The sequence below is a fragment of the Mustela nigripes genome, chromosome 17 (genome assembly GCF_022355385.1).
Source record: "Mustela nigripes isolate SB6536 chromosome 17, MUSNIG.SB6536, whole genome shotgun sequence".
Taxonomy (NCBI): Eukaryota; Metazoa; Chordata; class Mammalia; order Carnivora; family Mustelidae; genus Mustela; species Mustela nigripes.
Genome location: NC_081573.1, coordinates 4,809,885 through 4,827,715, shown reverse-complemented (window position 1 = coordinate 4,827,715; position 17,831 = coordinate 4,809,885). Strand labels below are relative to the sequence as shown.

At 46.8% G+C, this 17,831-nt stretch overlaps 1 protein-coding gene across 1 annotated transcript; it reads right to left on the bottom strand.

The window, feature by feature from the left end:
- Positions 1-6,216: 6,216 nt before the first annotated feature.
- IZUMO2 (IZUMO family member 2) lies at positions 6,217-17,200 on the bottom strand. The gene is made up of 7 exons (XM_059383496.1): positions 16,969-17,200; positions 16,683-16,757; positions 12,788-12,874; positions 12,535-12,555; positions 11,155-11,235; positions 7,869-7,986; positions 6,217-6,259 (listed from the first exon to the last, which is right to left on the bottom strand). The coding sequence occupies exons 1-7, from the start codon at positions 17,198-17,200 to the stop codon at positions 6,217-6,219; spliced, it is 657 nt and encodes a 218-aa protein (XP_059239479.1).
- Between the last annotated feature and the right edge of the window lie 631 nt (positions 17,201-17,831).

Sequence of the window (17,831 nt, the reverse complement as noted above, 5' to 3'; positions counted from 1 at the left end):
TGATCCCAGGGTCCTGGGATTGAACCCAGCATTGGGCTCTCTGCTCAGCAGGGAGTCGACTTCTTCCTCTCTCTCTCTGCCTGCCTCTATGCCTACTTGTGATCTCTGTTAAATAAATAAAATAAAATCTTTAAAAAAATAGGCCCATCTTGAATAGTAATGACAATTTTATTTATTTGAGAGAGGGAGCACTAGTGGGGGTGGTGGGGGGGCAGAGGGAGAGGGAGAAGCAGAACCCCCACTGAGCAGGGAGCCCAACCCAGGCCCCATTGCAGGACCTTGAGATCATGACTTGAGCCAAAGGCAGTTGCTTAACCAACTGAGCCACCTAGGTGCCTCAATAATGACAAAAATCTTAAGGAGTTACTTGCCTCTCTCTTGTTTTTAATTGTATGCATATCATTAAAACCCCAAATCAGGCTTAATGCTAAAAACCAAAAGATTCACCATTAAAGTCAGAACAAACTGTCAGTCCAAACAAAACAAACTGTCTAGCATGACCACTTTTGGAAGAACTATCAGTGTAGTTAGACGAGAGAAAGAAAAGGTATCATCTGAACGGAGAAGTCTGGGTTTTCATCCTTCTTTAAATGTGATATGATTTTTATCTTGGAAGTCAGAGAATCAAAAGAAACACTAAGATAAGCCACAACATAATTATATAAAATTACTGGGTACAAGATTAATAAAATCCCATAGGTTTTTGCTTTTCAAAGAAGAGTGATGAAAAATCTAATGAAAAAAGGGGCTATTTGGATTTTAGTGCCATATTTGCCCTACAGATTGTAATCTCTTTGTGATCTGGGGCAGTTCTCTTCCACTGTCTACGAGGTTTTCTTCTCTGTAATCCCTCATTGGGGGTAATGTGAGGCAGATAGCGCTTCTTCAGTCTTTCCCCTATTTTCTCTGCACACAGCTAGACTACATTTTCCAGCCTCCCTTGTAATCTGGGGTGGCCACATGACTAAGTTCTATCCAATAAAATGAGAGAAGTGAACATGCATGCCAAACCCAGACCTGGCCCATTGAAACCTCTCACTTGTCACCTCCCACAGTCTTTTCCCTTCTGTGGCTGTAGATGAAGACTATGACCCTGGAAGTCCTATGTTGAAAACGGAAGAAGCCTAACTCCCTGAATTGTCACTGGGGTGGTGGGGAATCTCCAATCAGAAACCAAATAACAAATAGTTATTTTCAGTTATATGAACTCAGGGGATTGGTTAAATAAACAATGGTATATCCGACCTATGAAATGTTATTGAGCCTGAAATGATTATGATCAGGACACAATAACTGGGGAAATACTTGTGAATGAACATTAAAAGAAGAAAAATCACAAAGTTATATATCTTTCATATTTATAAAGATGTAAAATCTATGTATACACATGAGTAAAACCTAGATGAACCACTGTCAAACTGAAAAAGACCAGCTGTCACTTAATGACAAAATGCAGTGGGCTTTATTAGCTTAATTAACTCATACAGCTACCCTGGGAAGATGTGTCCAACAGCCCTAGGGAGACCTTTGCAACCCCAAGGCTCAATGATCCAGCCAGCGACAGTGGGTCCAGGGAAGTCCCTCTTCTCACCCTCAGGCTCCCCAGGTCTGCTGCCCTCTCCATGCCCATGAACTTGGCCATGGCTCAAATCTTGTCCTCACCCTACAACCTCACTGCGATCTCATCTCAAACCTCCTGGCCGATAGTGTCTCCCCTATTGTCTGTCCCCCCCACCCCAGAAGTGTCTTTCTTTCTTTCTTTTTAAATATTTACTTATTTGAGGGAGGGAGAGAGAGCGAGCGAGCGTGCACAAGCTTGGGGAGGGGCAGAGGGACAGGGATAAAAAATTCCAAGCAGACTCTGTGCTGAGCTCAGAGCCTGACATGGGGCTCGATCTCATAATCCATGGGATCACAACCTGAGCCCAAATCAAGAGTCAGATGCTTATCTGACTGCACCACCCAGGAGCCCACGACCCCCAACCCAGAATGGTCTTTTTGTACCCAAAGCAGATCCAGTCCTTCCTCTGGCTTGGCACTGCCCTCAGCAAAGTGTCCAGGTCTTAGCCTGGTACCTGAAGCCCAGTGAGCCTGAAGACAGCCTTCACTTCATGATGCTCTTTAAAAAAATTTTTTTTAAAGATTTTATTTATTTATTTGACAGAGAGAGAGAGAGACAGACAGCGAGAGAGGGAACACAAGCAGGGGGAGTCGGAAAGGGAGAAGCAGGCTTCCCACTTCACAGGGAGCCCGATGTGGGGCTCAATCCCAGGACTCTAGGATCATGACCTGAGCCAAAGGCAGCCGCTTAATGACTAAGCCACGCAGGTGGCCCATGGCACTCTATCTTAATCAGCTCGGGTGGCCATAATAAAATACCATAAACTAAACCTACTTTTCTCTCAGTTCTGCAGCCTGGAACTCCTAGATCCTGCAGCCAGCATGGTTGATTTCTGGTGAGAACTCTCTTCCTTGCTTGGAGATGGCCACCTTCTGGATACATCATCACATGGTTTTTCCTTGGTACAGGATCATGTGGAGAGAGAACTCTGGTGTTTCTTCCTCTTTTTTATAAGGACATTAGTCCTGCTACTGTCCTTGACCAACTGTGGGTCTTGTATGGGTTACTTAAATCCTCCTTCCTCTCTGGATAGTCATGCAAGTTGAATGAGATCAGTGACATATGTCACTTTCATCCACATCTCATTGGCTGAAGCCAATAGCATGGGTGCAACTGAATTCATATAGTAATCCCAGGGAGGGGTTCTGATTGGTCCTTCTTGGTTCTTGGGCCCACCCCTTGGGCCAATCACTATTGCTAGGATTAGGGTACATGATAATTTCATGGTTACAGGCAGTTGGCCCTAGTGTGATATTTTGTGCTTGATGGGGGTAGCCCAGGGCATCGTATGAGCACAGAGGACGACCTCTAACCCGCTCTGGGCAATCAGGGATGACTTTTGGAGGAGGTCTCACCTTGGCTGTAGGTTGGAAGATAAGAACCAACAGACTAAGAGACATAAATGTGACCAGTGAAGGCACAGAACGAGATGGGCTATTGGACGCAGAGGGAACAGAGTGTATGGAAGCCTAGAGTCAGAGAAAGAGATTTAAGTAGCTTTTTGAGTCTGGCATGCAAGTGTGGGTGTAGAAAAGTGCTATGGATTGAATGTCTGTTATCCCCCAAATTGATGTTTTGAAGCCCTAACCCTCAAAGAGACTTTATTTGGAGATAGGGTATTTGGAGAAGTAATTAAAGTTAAATGAGCTCAAAAGGGTAGGATCCTGCTCCAATAGGATTTGATGTTCTATAGAAGACAAATGGCACAGTGCTTTGCAAGTAGAATCCATTAGCAAGGGCCACACAGAATAATGATTACTCCTACTTATTCACTGAAAGTCATTAACCTCTCTATACCTCCATATCCTCATTGTACATGGGGAGATAATAGATACACTAATAGATAATAGATAATAGATACACTAATAAAAATAAAAGATAATAGATACACTAATAAATGACATTTGACTAGGTTGATATGACTAAAGGCATTAAAACAGTATGGTACAGAAAACACCACCTTCTGTTTGCTATCAATATTATTGACATTAAATACTATTTTTATTTTTATTTATTTATTTTTTAGATTTTATTTATTTATTTGACACAGAGAGATCACAAGTAGGCAGAGAGGCAGGCAGAGAGAGAGAGGAAGAAGCAGGCTCCCCGCAGAGCAGAGAGCCCGATGTGGGACTCGATCCCAGGACCCTGAGATCATGACCTGAGCCGAAGGCAGTGGCTTAACCCACTGAGCCACCCAGGCGCCCCAAATACTATTTTTAAAAGTTATTAATATTTCCCCCCTCTTGACCTTCCTACGTGCTTTTTCCTCTGTCTGGAATGTTCTTTTCCTCTGTTGCTCTTGGAAAACTCCATTTCTTGCCACTAGCGCTTGCAGCCATTCCTATAGGAAACTTTCCCCTACACCCACCCAGCCCAGCTGGAGCAACTCCTCTCCCTTCCCGAGTTCCACCTGAACCTAACGCTGATATTATCATTATATTCTAATTATTTGGTAACTGTCTCTCCTGCCCCAGATTGTGCTCTCTGGGAGCATTCATCACACTACTATTTCTGCACATCTTAATTATCTGTTTATTGTGCACTGCTTCCCAGTAAATTCACAGAAAGTTAAGGGAGTAGCTGGACTTGTAGCAGGAAGACATTTACAAAACCAAACACTGTTACCCAAGCTAAAAGCACCTTAGGGCCACCAACTTACGACCCCCAGGCCTTCACCGGAATGGGTTTGGATCAGCTTAAGAAGTGAGCGTGGGCACCTGGGTGGCTCAGTGGGTTGGGCCTCTGACTTCGGCTTGGGTCATGATCTCGGGGTCCTGGGATTGAGTCCTGCGTCAGGCTCTCTGCTCGGCGGAGAGCCTGCTTACCCCTCTCTCTCTGCCTGTCTCTCTGCCTACTTGTGATCTCTCCCTCTCTGTGTCAAATAAAAAAAAAAAAAAGTGAGCGTGAAAGGGCGCCTGGGTGGCACAGTCGTTGGGCGTCTCCACCTTCCGCTGGGGTCATGATCCCAGGATCCTGGGATGGAGCCCTCCAGCGGGCTCCACACCCCTCAGGGAGTCTGCTTTTCCCTCTCCCACTCCCCCTGCTTGCATTCCCTCTGTGGCTATCTCTCTCTCTGTCAAATAAATAAATAAAATCTTAAAAAAAAAAAAAAGGTTAAAAAAAAAAAAAGAAGAAGTGAACTTGAAGTCGGGCTGCTTTGACTTGCCTGGTGTAGCCTTGCCTCCCAGCTAGCGCGCTTAGTGAGGGTGACGTCATGCCTGCCAGGAGTGACGTCACCAGGGCGACAGCATCCCGTTGCCTCCACAGAAGGGCGCCTGCGTGGGAGGGGGATGTGGGGGATCCTGGAAACTACCTAATTTCCACAATCCTCTGGGTTGCAGCCTCTGCTCCTTCTTTCCCGAACTGCCCTAGTCTAAGCGCTCCTTACTGCGCATAAGCGAGATTGGTATTTTGGCAACGGATGGCTGGAGTCGAGCTCTTCAAGTGCATACCCCGCTAGCTTTAATGGGGCTCGGTAGTATCTATGGCAACGGACGCAAGTTGTAGGTGGAGAGGATTCTGGGAAATGTAGTTAGAGAGTCCAGCGAGCTCTAGCTACACTTAAAGCTTCATTTACCAATAGTCTCTAGCATAAAAAATATGGGCAGCACTCAGCCTCAGAGGTTTCTCCTGTCACCTTACAATGATGGCAATTATATTTTTTAAAAATCTGAATTTCTGGGGACTCTTGAAAACTCTGAAGATCTGAAAACACTGGGCTGTTATTTCACTGTGACTGCAATAGAATGGAGCTGGGTACTTTCTATCCTCCATGGATGCGGTTCACTTTATATTCCTGGACCCATCAGTATTTGGGGTTTCAATCCCTGGGAAAAACCACCAAGCTCCTTTCCCTGACGTTTAAAGGACCTCAATGTATGGATCAGTATCTCTTTTGCAGGCTTCCTCCCCTTCCTACAACACCATCATCCTCATTTATTCAACAAATATTTACTGAGTGCCTGCCTGCTCTGGGTCAAGCCTTGTGCATGGCACCGAATCTGCAGTAAATTTCGTTTTTCTTATCAATGCATATTCTTCCCACCAAACATCTTCATTATCCAGATCCTGAATGAGGTAGCAATAGTTTTTCTAGCAAGTTCAGAAACATAAGGATACCAGTCATCTAAATTTATTTGCTTCCTACTTTGGGTTAGCAGGTAGCAAGAGTTCAGACAGCAAACGATTTACATGACAATGTATATGAATCTATTCAGGAACACAGCAGAGTGAAAATTTAGTTCAGATAGGGAGGGAAACCTGTATTTTCTGCATTAACTACTGCTGTTCTTCTGTCACACCATCCTTGAGGGTCTATGGTGTCATCTCCTTTAGGATGCATTCCTCCTCAAAGAAGGAATGGCTGTCCTTTCAAGCTCTCATCGCAAGTTGTCTATTCCTCTTGAAGATCCAAATCACTTCTACTTTGATGTAGGATCATTGGTACCTATGGATGAGTGAGACCTCGTCCCAACCCTTGACACCCAACTGGGAGGAGGGCCCTCCAGAAACTGACAGAGACATCAAGGAATTTGTCATAGACTTTATTAAACTTCTTTTCCTTTCCCCTTACAGAACCCCAAACCACCACCCTACTGCAGCAGGAGTTTTCGGTTTTGCCTGTACGTAATAGCCCTGGTCAGAGAGAAAAAGCCTGGAGGTTACAAAGAGAACTTCAGGTCCCTCCAGGTCCCTCCATGTCACCCTCCAATCATCAGCCTTATTTGTTCCAGCCTGTGACATCACGGGTATCTGGGCAGATTTCCAGGGTTCCCAGCCATTCAGTGTTGGTACATGAATGAGGAGGAGAGAAAATCTGGGACTGGGAGTGAGGGTAAAACGTGAAAACAGAAAGAGTGGGAAAGTCTGAAGGAGACTCTGAAAGACATAGACATAAGGCAAGAGACTCATGGAGAAGAGAAAGAAAGAGAAGGAAATGAGGAAGAGAGAGAAGTAAATGTGCTGAATTGAACTGTGTCCATCTCCCCACCCCACCCCACCCCGCCCGCGTTATCCAAGTCCTAATCCCCAGGACCTGCAAATGTGACCTTGTTTGGAAATTGGGTCTTGGTGGATGTAATTAAGATCATTTAGGATTTAGGATGGATCCTACATTCAAAGCCGGGTGTCCTCATAGGAGAAGGTGTCGCAGAGGAAAAATCCATCTGAAGATGGGAGGTGGGTGGGCAGAGATTGGAGGGAAGCCATGAGCCAAGGAATGCCAAGGATGCCAAAGAGACCAAGGAGTGAGACAGACCTTGGGCAAGAGGCTTAGGGAGAGAAAAACAAGATTCAAGACAGAAATGAAGACCTAGTAAAGACTGGGGTGGTGATGAAGGGGTTTGAACATGGGGGAGTGGGAAAGAGCAATGGGGAAGGTACTGGAGAAAGAGAGGGGAGGTGGGAGGGATTCAACCTGGGGTATGGGGGACCCCAGGATTGAGATGGGGACAGGGAGGGGAGGAGAAAGCCCAGTGGGAGAGGCAGAGAGAGGGAGAAAGAAGGGGACACAGACCGAACAAGCTCACAGTGGGAGCAGACATTCATTGTGCTGAGTGCTGATTTGACTCACCACTAGGCAGTGGGAAGGGAGGTTGAGGGGTAGGTGGAGGAAGCAGAGATGACAGAAAAGGGGGAAGAGAGGAGAGGAGAGGAGAGAAGCTGGTGGGGCGACAGGTAGGCAGAGGTGGGAGAGTCCCTCAGAAGGGCAAAGAGGAGGGTGAGGTCCACTTCCCCCCTCGCACCCTGGGTTCAGTGCTTGGGACCCATGGAAATATTTTCATTTTAACCACTTTGGAAAGCAGAACAGAATAAATTAATATAACGATGATGGTGAAGAAGAATATATAATAATGAATTCAGCTCTGATGACATCTGTCTTCATACCATGGCACATGCATGAAATACAATTATATATATATTTGTATTTATATTTATATTTGTATTTATAATTATATTTACATTTTATGGAGGAAGAGATCCAGAGAGGCAAAAGTGCTGAGGACCCAGGAAAGATAAAAGGTGGTCCAGGGGTGAGAGGAAGAGGAGGTGTGAGAGAAGGAGAGATGGACAGAGAGATAGAGATGAGGGTGGGTAGGAGAAGAGATGGAGAGAAAGGAGGAGAGACACAAAGTCAGTGAGGAGGAGATTCCCAAATGACACAGGGACCAATACAGGGCAGGGGCATTTTTGTGGGGCCCAGTGGTGCATTTGGAAGCCTCAGGAGAGGGCGGAGATGACTCACGCAGCCACGATGACCCCGAAGGAAAGAAGAGCGAGAAAAATGGAAATGATGGCACCTCTATCCTGCAGGCTCTCCTCCTCCTTCTGGTACTGCAGAGCCACGCGGGGCTGCGCATCAACTGGTGAGGTGGGGGAGACAAATCTGATTTCCAAGTCACCTCCCCTTCCTTGGCTTTGCACCCACTCCCACCTGCTCACCCAGCAACCTCAGCCTCTCTCTCCCTCCTCCCTACCTGTCTGCTGCCCTCTCTCCTGGAGTCTGAGTGCATTCCTCCATTCCTCAAACTCTGTGTCCCAGGCACTGTTTTAGGTGTGCTGCATACTTCTACGAGCTCCACTGGCAAACAACTCTGCCGTCGTGGCACTGGCAGTCTACACAGCACATCCCAGTGACAGCGAAGAGCTCAGCGCTAAATATGACTCAGCGGCTAGGGGGTGGGGGGTGGACGTGGATCCTTCGACTGCCGGTGAACACCAGATGTAATATTCTGACAGTCTCAAGACAAGTAAACCTGCATCTTAGCTGGGGACCCTGAAGATCCTTGAGAGTTCCATTCGGCATCTTCAAGTCGTCCCCTCCCCCCGACTCTTTCATTCTGTCAGCAGAGCCTCTTGGCTCCACCTTCAGAATGTATCCAGAGTCTGATCCACGTCCTGGATCCATCTCGTGGGCTACCAACCTGGTCCAGCCCCCTATCAGCTCTCTCTCGGGGTTCTCCTTGCCCTACAGTCCCCCACCTGGCAGCCAGAGGGCGCCTGTCAACACCTAAGCCCTCTCCAGTACCTCTTTCCGCAGAGCCTCCCCTAAGCTGGCCTCTAACTCAAAATAAAGACCTAAATCCTCATCACGGTCCACCAGGCTTTGCACAATCTGGTCACCATGTGACTTGCTAGCTACTATGCCCTTCTTCATTCATTTGGCTCTGGCCACACTAGCCTCCCTCTTGTTGCTCAACCATGTTGGATCCTTGCACTAGCTGTTCCCTCTGTCACTGTTCCTTACTTGCTCACTCCCTCTAGATCCCAAACACCATTTCTTTAGAGATGTCCCGCTGCCTGCACTCTCTAAAGTAGCTCCGTCCCTCCCTTTCTCCCAGGCACTTTCTATCAAATTTTCCTGTTTTGTTTTCATTAGAACACACTTGCTATCTAGAATCAGTCCATTTATTCCTTCATGTAATTGTCTGACAGTGGTTCTCAGCTGGAGACAATTATGTCTCCCACGGGATATTTGGAAAGGTCTGGAGACTAGAAATGATTGTCCTGACTTTGGCAAGGGGAGTAGTACTGGCATTTAGTGGGGTAGAGGCTAGGGGTGCTACTGAACCATCCTGCAATACACAGGACAGCCCTTATAACAAAGACTGTCCAGCCGCAGCTGTCAGCAGCGCTAAGAGAAACCCTCGTTAACCCTTCACCCCATTAAAATGCAGGCAATATGAGACATTTGTCTTCCCTTCTGCTGATCCTCAGTTTGGGAGCATAATGGGGTCCTCAAAATATGTTGTAGTTAACCACCGTCCTAAAGGAGCCAATGGACAAATTCCTTTTTTGCAGCTAGTCAGTGTCATGGAGGGGGAGGAAGGAACTAATGACTCTTCTAGATGAAAAAAAGTGGGGAAAACCCTACAGTTGAATTATATGCGAAGTCCTATAATTGGGTCCTGGTTTGAATGAATCAGCTGTGAAATATATTCCACGGACAATTAGGGAAGTTGCAAAAGGGCTTAGAATTACTTGATATTGAAGAATTGTTGCTAGGTTTTTTTGGTGTGAGAATGGCAGTGTGGTTACATAGGAAATGTCCTTATTTTTTTATTTTTTATTTTTTTTATTTTTTAAAGATTTTATTTATTTATTTGACAGAGAGAAATCACAAGTAGTCGGAGAGGCAGGCAGAGAGAGAGGAGGAAGCAGGCTCCCCGCTGAGCAGAGAGCCCCATGCGGGACTCGATCCCAGGACCCTGAGATCATGACCTGAGCCGAAGGCAGCGGCTTAACCCACTGAGCCACCCAGGCGCCCAAAGGAAATGTCCTTATTTTTAGAGGCACACACTATGTACGGGTGAAATCTCATAACGCTTGATTTCTTTTAAAATACCATGGCAGGGGCGCCTGGGTGGCTCAGTGGGTTAAAGCCTCTGCCTTTTGCTCTGGTCGTGGTCCCAGGGTCCTGGGATTGAGCCCCATATTGGGCTCTCTGCTCAGTGGGCAGCCTGCCCCCCCCCCCACTCTGCCTGCCTCTCTGCCTAAATAAATTAATAAAATCTTTTTAAACTTTTTTTTTTTTTTAGATTTCATGTATTTATTTGACAGAGAGAGAGAGATCACAAGTAGGCAGAGGCAGGCAGAGGGAGAGGGGGAAGCCCCGATGCTGGGCTCAATGTGGGGTTCGATCCCAGGACCCTGAGATCATGACCTGAGCCAAAGGCAGAGGTTTAACACACTGAGCCACCCAGGCATCCCTAATTAAATAAATAAAATCTTAAAAAAAAAAGCAACGAGTGAATGGAGTGCCTGACTGCCTCAGTTGGCAGAGAACGTGACTCTTGATCTTGCAGTGGTGAGTTTGTGTATAGAGATAACCTTAAAAAAATACCATGGCAATAAATAAGTAAACCAAATGTGGAGGCATGTCCACTGTCAACATAATTTGATAAAAAGTGCTACTTTAGCGAGTGTGATCAGGGAGCCTTTGAGATGGTGAACTTGAAGACTTTTCTGAAATAAAGGAGTGATAGGAATAGTGTGACAGAGAGGGAACAACATGATTTTTCAATCTTGATGGATATATGGGGGTTCACTGTACTATTCTCACTGCTATAAGGATTTACATTTAAAAAATATCTGGGGTCACCTGGCTGGCTTAGTCAGTGCAGCATGCAACTCTTGATCTCAGGGTTGTAGGTTTGAGCCCCCTGATGGGGGTAGCGATCATTTAAAAATTTAAAAATCTTTTTAAAAAATCTCTGAATGAATGAATAAGTGAACAAATTCAGCAGATTCTTCTGTACTCCCCAGGTGTGGCACTGGTGAAAAAAGAAAATGTTTTCCTAGCACCTGCTAGGAATTAGAGGCATTTTAAAGTTACAGCAGAATCTTCCCAGTTAACAGGAGGCGGAAAGTGAATTTCAGAATGTGGAAGCACCATCTGCATCACACTGTAGGCAAGTGGTAAGTGCAGGATTCAAGGCCATATGTGGGCGATCTCAAAACCCATATCTGCTGGGTCATGGCTGTCTTCATCTCTCATGCACCCCTGTCTTCCCTCACCTGCAGGAACTTACCAAAACAGTACTTTTTTTTAATGCAGCTGGGACTGATCTTCTGGCAATGTAAACAGTCTAAGACTTCTTCTCTTAGCAAGCCTGGAAAGGTGGGAAGGGAGAAGTGTGATAAAGGCAGGTATCAGAGGACTGGCAAGGGGCAGGAAGGCGGGGGGGAAAGAGATGGGAGTCTTTGGCCCTCCTGAATTTGGAGGTCCCCTGTACAGCACAGGAAGATGGTAAAAGTGCCCTGATTCACATTAAAAATAATTTTTAGGGGCACCTGCTTGGCTCAGTCAGTGGAGCATGTGACTCTTGATCTTGGGGTTGTAAGTTTGAGCCCCAAGTTGGGTATAGAGATGACTTAAGATTAAGATCTTAAAAATTAAAGAAAAAATTTTTTATAGAATCATTGAAGAGTTGAATTGAGTTGCAGTTGTCCTGTTGTCCAGCATTTGCTTGTAGACATCTAATTAGTTGCACAAATGTTAGATTTGTTGATTGAGTGTCTACAGATCATTTAATTTGTAGGCATCTGTAGATTAAACGTCCACAAACAGAATGCTTGCATTTCTACATTCCCGTTTTGCAGGCCCCTGTGACAGATAATGGGTAGATGCTCATGAATCTGTCTCCTCCTCTTCCTGACGCTCTCTTCTCTCTTTCTCTCTCTCTCCATTTCCCAGGCTCCTTTGCAGTAGGTTGCAACCATGTGACCAGAGTTCTGGCCAATGGAAATTGGGCAGACAGATGCAGCCAGTTCTAGGCCGTGACAAATAAGTTCCTGTCGGAGTTTTCCCTATTCTCTCTTCCTTTTTTTTTTTTTTTAAAGATTTTATTTATTTATTTGACAGAAAGAGAGATCACAAGTAGGCAGAGAGGTGGGCAGAGAGAGAGAGAGGGGGAAGCAGGCTCCCTGCGGAGCAGAGAACCCAATGTGGGGCTCGATCCCAGGACCCTGAGATCATGACCTGAGCCCAAGGCAGAGGCTTTAATCCACTGAGCCACCCAGGTGTCCCTTCTCTCTTCCTTCTAAAGTTAGCTTAGAAGCCACAACACAGGTCCAGGCTATATCCCCGGGCTACCACTTGGAAGAAAAGCTCAACTCTCAAAGGAATTTGAGTAAGAGAGAAATCTTTCTTTTGTTAAACCACTGAGATGTGGTGTTTATTTGCTCTATGACCTGGTCTGTCCATCCTGACATCCCCCAAAATGCTTTTTTGCAGGTTGCAACCACTTCCATGAGCCCTCAAAAATCAGATATCCCTAGATATTATAGTTTTGGGGAGGGGGAGCCACCAGATGGAGTAGATGATGGTGGAGCTTGATTTGGGGGGAGATAGGGTAAAGAGGTGCGGAAGGGTAGAGAAGGGAGGGACAGAAAATAAATCCAGGACTCACGGCAAATTTTGCGATGGCAGGCTGCAAGAGAAAAGAGCTGAAGTGAGTTAAGTCGGGAAAGCAATTTGAGAATTTAATGGGAAGGGACCAGGGGAGGGAGAAGTGTGTCTGGAAATGAGAGCAAGGAATATTGGGGAGAGGCAGAGAAGACTGAGTCACAGGGGAGGTGAGCAAGGAGTCTGGGAGACAAAGTGGGAGAAGGGAATTGAGTGATAATAGGGGAGGAGGGGCTTGGTGGAGAGAGATGCTGCACCTTTCTGTTCATACGATTTTAAACCTTTCTTGAGTTCCTTGATCACTCTCTCCCTGAGAGCCACCAGCTCCTCTAGCAGAGGCCCATCTGAGGAGAAAGAGAGAGAGAGAGATACAGATATCCTTGTGGGGTGGGAGGTGTCCAGCAAGCCCACCCCATCTGCAGCTTCAAAGAGATGAGGAAACCCCTTTTCATTCACCAAGAGTAACAAGATCAGGTATTACTTAAGTTGTGGCCTGGGTGGTCTTATGTCTAGCTTCTGATCCACTGTGGGGGCCAGGACAATCCACCTTCCTCTAGCCTCAGTTTTCTGATCTGGTAAGTAGTAGAACAGACTTTGGTTAGCTCTCCCTTCCTTTCCTCTGTCTTGTTCTCCTCTCCTGTCTACACTCACTCCTTCATCCAGCTGATTTCATCCAGCTTCATGGTTTTGTATATTACCTAGATCTGCACTGTCCAATATTGGCAGGCACTAGCCCACATGGCTATTGAGTACTCGAAATGTGCTATTCTGAATCGAGGTCTGCTGTTAGTATAAAATGCGTGTTGGAGTTTGAAGACATGGTTTGAATAAAATAACTAAAAAAAAAAAAACCTCAATAATTTTTATGTTGCTTGATGTTGCAAACGTCATTTAGGTATTGGGCTAAATAAAATATATTAAAATTAATTTCATCTGTTTCTGTTACCTTTTTAAACCCGCGGCTACTAGAGAATTTAAAATTACGTGTGACTCCTACTTGTGCCTCACATCGTATCTCCACCGGACAGCACTGTTCTGTGTACACCAGTTTCTCCCACATCGATGTCCCTAGCCTAGACCGCTCACTGCCTGAGCACTCACTCCCTGAAGTCCAGATGCATGGAGTCAAATACCCACTTAGGAACTCTGCTCTGGTCTGATGGGCATCTTATAATCACTAAGTCCAAAACAGAACCTTGACACATTCCTCCAAGCCTACTCCCAACCCTCGAGTCTTCTCCACCTTAGGAGATGGGAGGTGTCTGATTCTAATTGTTCAGTCCAGTCCTTGGTGCTTTGCCTCCTTTTTCCTCACACCCTGCATGCAGTCTGTCAACATGCATGTTATATGAACAAAACCTGTCTGTTCAATATCCAAGATAGGGCGCCTGGGTGGCTCAGTTGGTTAAGCGTCTGCCTTCGGCTCAGGTTATGATCCCAGGGTCCTGGGATCGAGCCCCGCATTGGGCTCCCTACTCAGCTGGGGGTCTGCTTCTCCTTCTCCCTTTGCCCCTCTCCACCTCTTATGCTCTCACTCAGATAAATAAATAAAATCTTTAAAAATATATATTCAAGACAGATCCAGGAATATGATCTCCCTCTCAACCCTTCCCCAGCTACCATCCTGTTCTAGCCATGATCATGTCTTGCCTGGGACACCACAGCAGCTTCTTGCTGGTCTGCCAGGCTCCCCCATGTCCTGCTCAAATCTCTTCTCCACAACCAGAGGTATGCTCTTAGAACCACAGTAAGCTCACCTGTATCCCCCTTCTTCTGCTCAGAGGCCTCCCATGTGACCCAGAATAGAAGCCAAAAGTCCTCACCATGGCCTGGAAGGCTCTAGCCCACTTGCCCATCCCCGCCCCCTTACCTCTAGGACCTCATCTTCCACATCTCTCCCTCTCTGCACTCCAGCCTCCCTGGCTTCCTTGAGGTTCTGTGAATATGCCAAACATAGGCCCATCTCAGAAATGTGTTCTAGCTGTTCTTTCTGCCTGCAGTCTTCTACCCCAGCTGCTTCCTGAGGCTTCCCCCTATCCTTCAGGTCTGCTCACATGCCAACTTGTCGGTGACATCCCTTTGGCTGCTTGACTTCATACTGCGGCCCCCACCCTACTCCTAGTACCCCCATCCCCTGGCCCCTGCGGTATTTTTTCCATAGTATTTGTTCTCATTTATGTTATGCAGTAAAGGGTTAACTCAGCAGGTCTGGTTTGTCCAAACCCTGCACATTAAAAAAAAAAGGTCTGGTTCCTCTAAGTCCCTGGAATATCCTGCCTGGGAAGGATGTCTTTCTGGGGATGCCTGGCTGGCTCGTTAGTACAGCATGCGACCCACTCCCAGGGTCGTGAGTTCAAGCCCCACATTGGGCATGGAGCCTACCAAAAAGAGTGTCACATGGTAGCAGCTTGACCTCTGGAGAGGCCGGAGACCAAGCAGCTACGTCAGCCACTTGAGTTCTCCGCACCAACATGACCAAGCCCCAAATGATACAATAATAGTTGGTAAAATGGCTGGCCAGGGGTCTTCAAAAATGTCAGTGTCATAAAGAGAAACGAATGAAGTGCATGATCCCAGAGCAGATCAAGGATTGGAAGAAAGGTAGTGATGAAAGCCATGACTGTGACCATTGGAGAAATTTGAGGACTGGATATCGGATAGTATGGAGCTGGCATTAAATTTCCTAGGTCCACTCATAGTGCCAGAAAATACCTTTCCTTGTTCTCAGGAGATCCTTCATTGAAGAAATTAATGTTGAAGTGTCACTAACTCTTAAAAGCTACACACACGGGACGAACGAGGCAATGTGTTAAGGTGAACAAATGATGTATAGGTGTTCACGGTACTATTCTTGCAACTTTTATAACTACTGGAATTTTCTCAAAATACAAAAATAACCTTTTTAAAAAATTTATTTATTTGACAGAGATCACAAGTAGGCAGAGAGACAGGCAGAGAGAGAGGAGGAAGCAGGCCCCCCGCTGAGCAGAGAGCCTGACGCAGGGCTCGATCCCAGGACCCTGAGATCATGACCTGAGCCGAAGGCAGCAGCTTAACCCACTGAGCCACCCAGGCGCCCCAAAAATCACCTTTTTAAAAGGTGAGAGCTTTAGCTACTGCTTTCAACTAGAGCTTTAAAATTACTGATACTCAGGCCCCACACCTGATATTCTAATTTTCTTGGCCACTGCCCGGGCTTCTAGAATGTCTTAAAAGCTCTCTAGGGGATTCGAATGTGCAGCCTGAGTTGAGACCTGCTGCTCTAAACCTTGTGTGTGGAAGACAATATGTAAATTATTATTGTTCTAATAAAACTTTATTTATAAAACAGGGGGCTGGCAAAAGGCTTTCGCCCCCAGCTGTATTTTGCCAACCTCTGTTCTAGGCAGGGAGGCTAGATGTAGCATAATGATCTTAATAGCTAACATTTATTGGGCACTTACTGTTTGCCTGGCTTTGTTCTAAATGCACATGCACAAACTCATTTACCCTTCTCAGTGACCATGAAGTAAGTGCTATTATTCCTGTTTTACAGATGAAGAAACTGAGGCACAAATAAGTCAAACATCGGGGCACCTGGGTGGCTCAGTGGGTTAAAGCCTCTGCCTTCGGCTCTGGTCATGATCCCAGGGTCCTGGGTTCAATCCCCGCATTGGGCTCTCTTCTCAGCGGGGAGCCTGCTTCACCTTCTCTCTCTCTGCCTGCCTCTCTGCCTATTTGTAATCTGTTTGTCAAATAAATAAATAAAATCTTAAAAAAAAAAAAAGAAAAGAAAAAGTCAAGCATCCATGGGGCCCTCTACTGCTCGCTACTGGGGAATGTTATAAGGTCACTGAATGCAAAACCAGAAGAGACACCCCAGCGTGGTGGTTAGGAATTAGTCTGCGCTGTGTACTTCGGACAGGTTACCTAACTTCTCTGAACCTCAGCCTCCCGCTCTGTAAAGGGCAGATCAGAGTAGCGCCCACAGTGATGAACTGTCCCTCGACTTTTTTGAGTAAAACACTTAGAACCCTGACACACACTAAAGGCTATACTCATGTGTTTTGTTTTGCTTGTTTTGTTTTTAATATCAAGAGAACGTGTGGTGGACTCCTGGAAAGGGAGGACGGAGAAGGGGGTTGGGAAAAGGTTTTCCCTCTTAGCTCCTACCTCTTAGAGAATTAACCATTAAGTGGCTTGTCTGGTTCTTGATAAAGGCCGTCACATGATCCAGGTGATCTATCCCTGGGGGCAAGACGGGAGGAAATTCCAGTGGGTCCCTCAGAGAGCCAGGGGACACCCCCATCTTCATCCAGAAATGGTTCCACCCTCCCCACTTGGAAAGGCAGACCCCAAAGTGTTTGTCTCCCACCCCAGCCTCGGGCTACCCCACGGGTCTCCCCTCCTCCACACCACCTCCTTCAGTGCCAGAAACCCTGCCCTCTCCAGCACGCACCCACTTTCCCCACAAACGCGTTCAGAGCGTAGTCCCGGAAGAAAGGCCCCTCCATGCCCAGGAGCACGGCCTGGGCACGCTCCAGCAGCTGCTGGAAATGGAAGCGCTTGGGGATGAGGGCGGAGTGCAGCTGTCTCAGGGCCTCCTGCACTGAGCGGTCACACTGCAGGCAGCCCCAGCCTCCGTGGGCGCTCAGGCCCAACAGCAGCAGGAGGGCTGAGGCCAGAGGCATGGCAGGGTCTTTGTGACCTCACAGAGGAAAGCTGCCCAGCCCCACCCCCCCCTAGGTAAGGGCGGGTTAGGGCGGCGGTGGGGGAAGGAGGAACACTGCGCAAAGGCACGTGTTTGCTGAGGCGTCAAGCATGGTTCTAGAAGCTAGGGAGAGTCTAGAAAAACACTGGTCTCTCTAGGGAGAGAGTCTAGAAAAACACAGGTCTCTGCCTTGTATCCCTGGATCATTCATTCATTCATTCATTCAACCTGGGAGGGAGAAGCAGACTCCCGTTGAGCAGGGGGCTCCACCGTGGGCTGGATCCCAGGACCCTGGGGTCATGACCTGAGCTCAACCAACTGAGCGACCCAGGCGCCCCTTCTTTTTACTTTTTAACATGGCTAGCAGAAATTTTGAAATTACATGTGGGACTCACATTATATTTCAAATGGACATCGCTAGTCTAGCACATAGGTGATACCCAATTCATACCATTTGAATCGATTACATGTGATTAAATTAGCTGGGGGTTGATGCGGGGAATCACGTAAAGTGTAATGAGAAAATTGGCCACAAGGGGACGCTCACACCCGGATGAAATTCTCCCCTCACTCCCACCTGAGTCTCACCCTTGACTTCCTGTGGCCCTCGC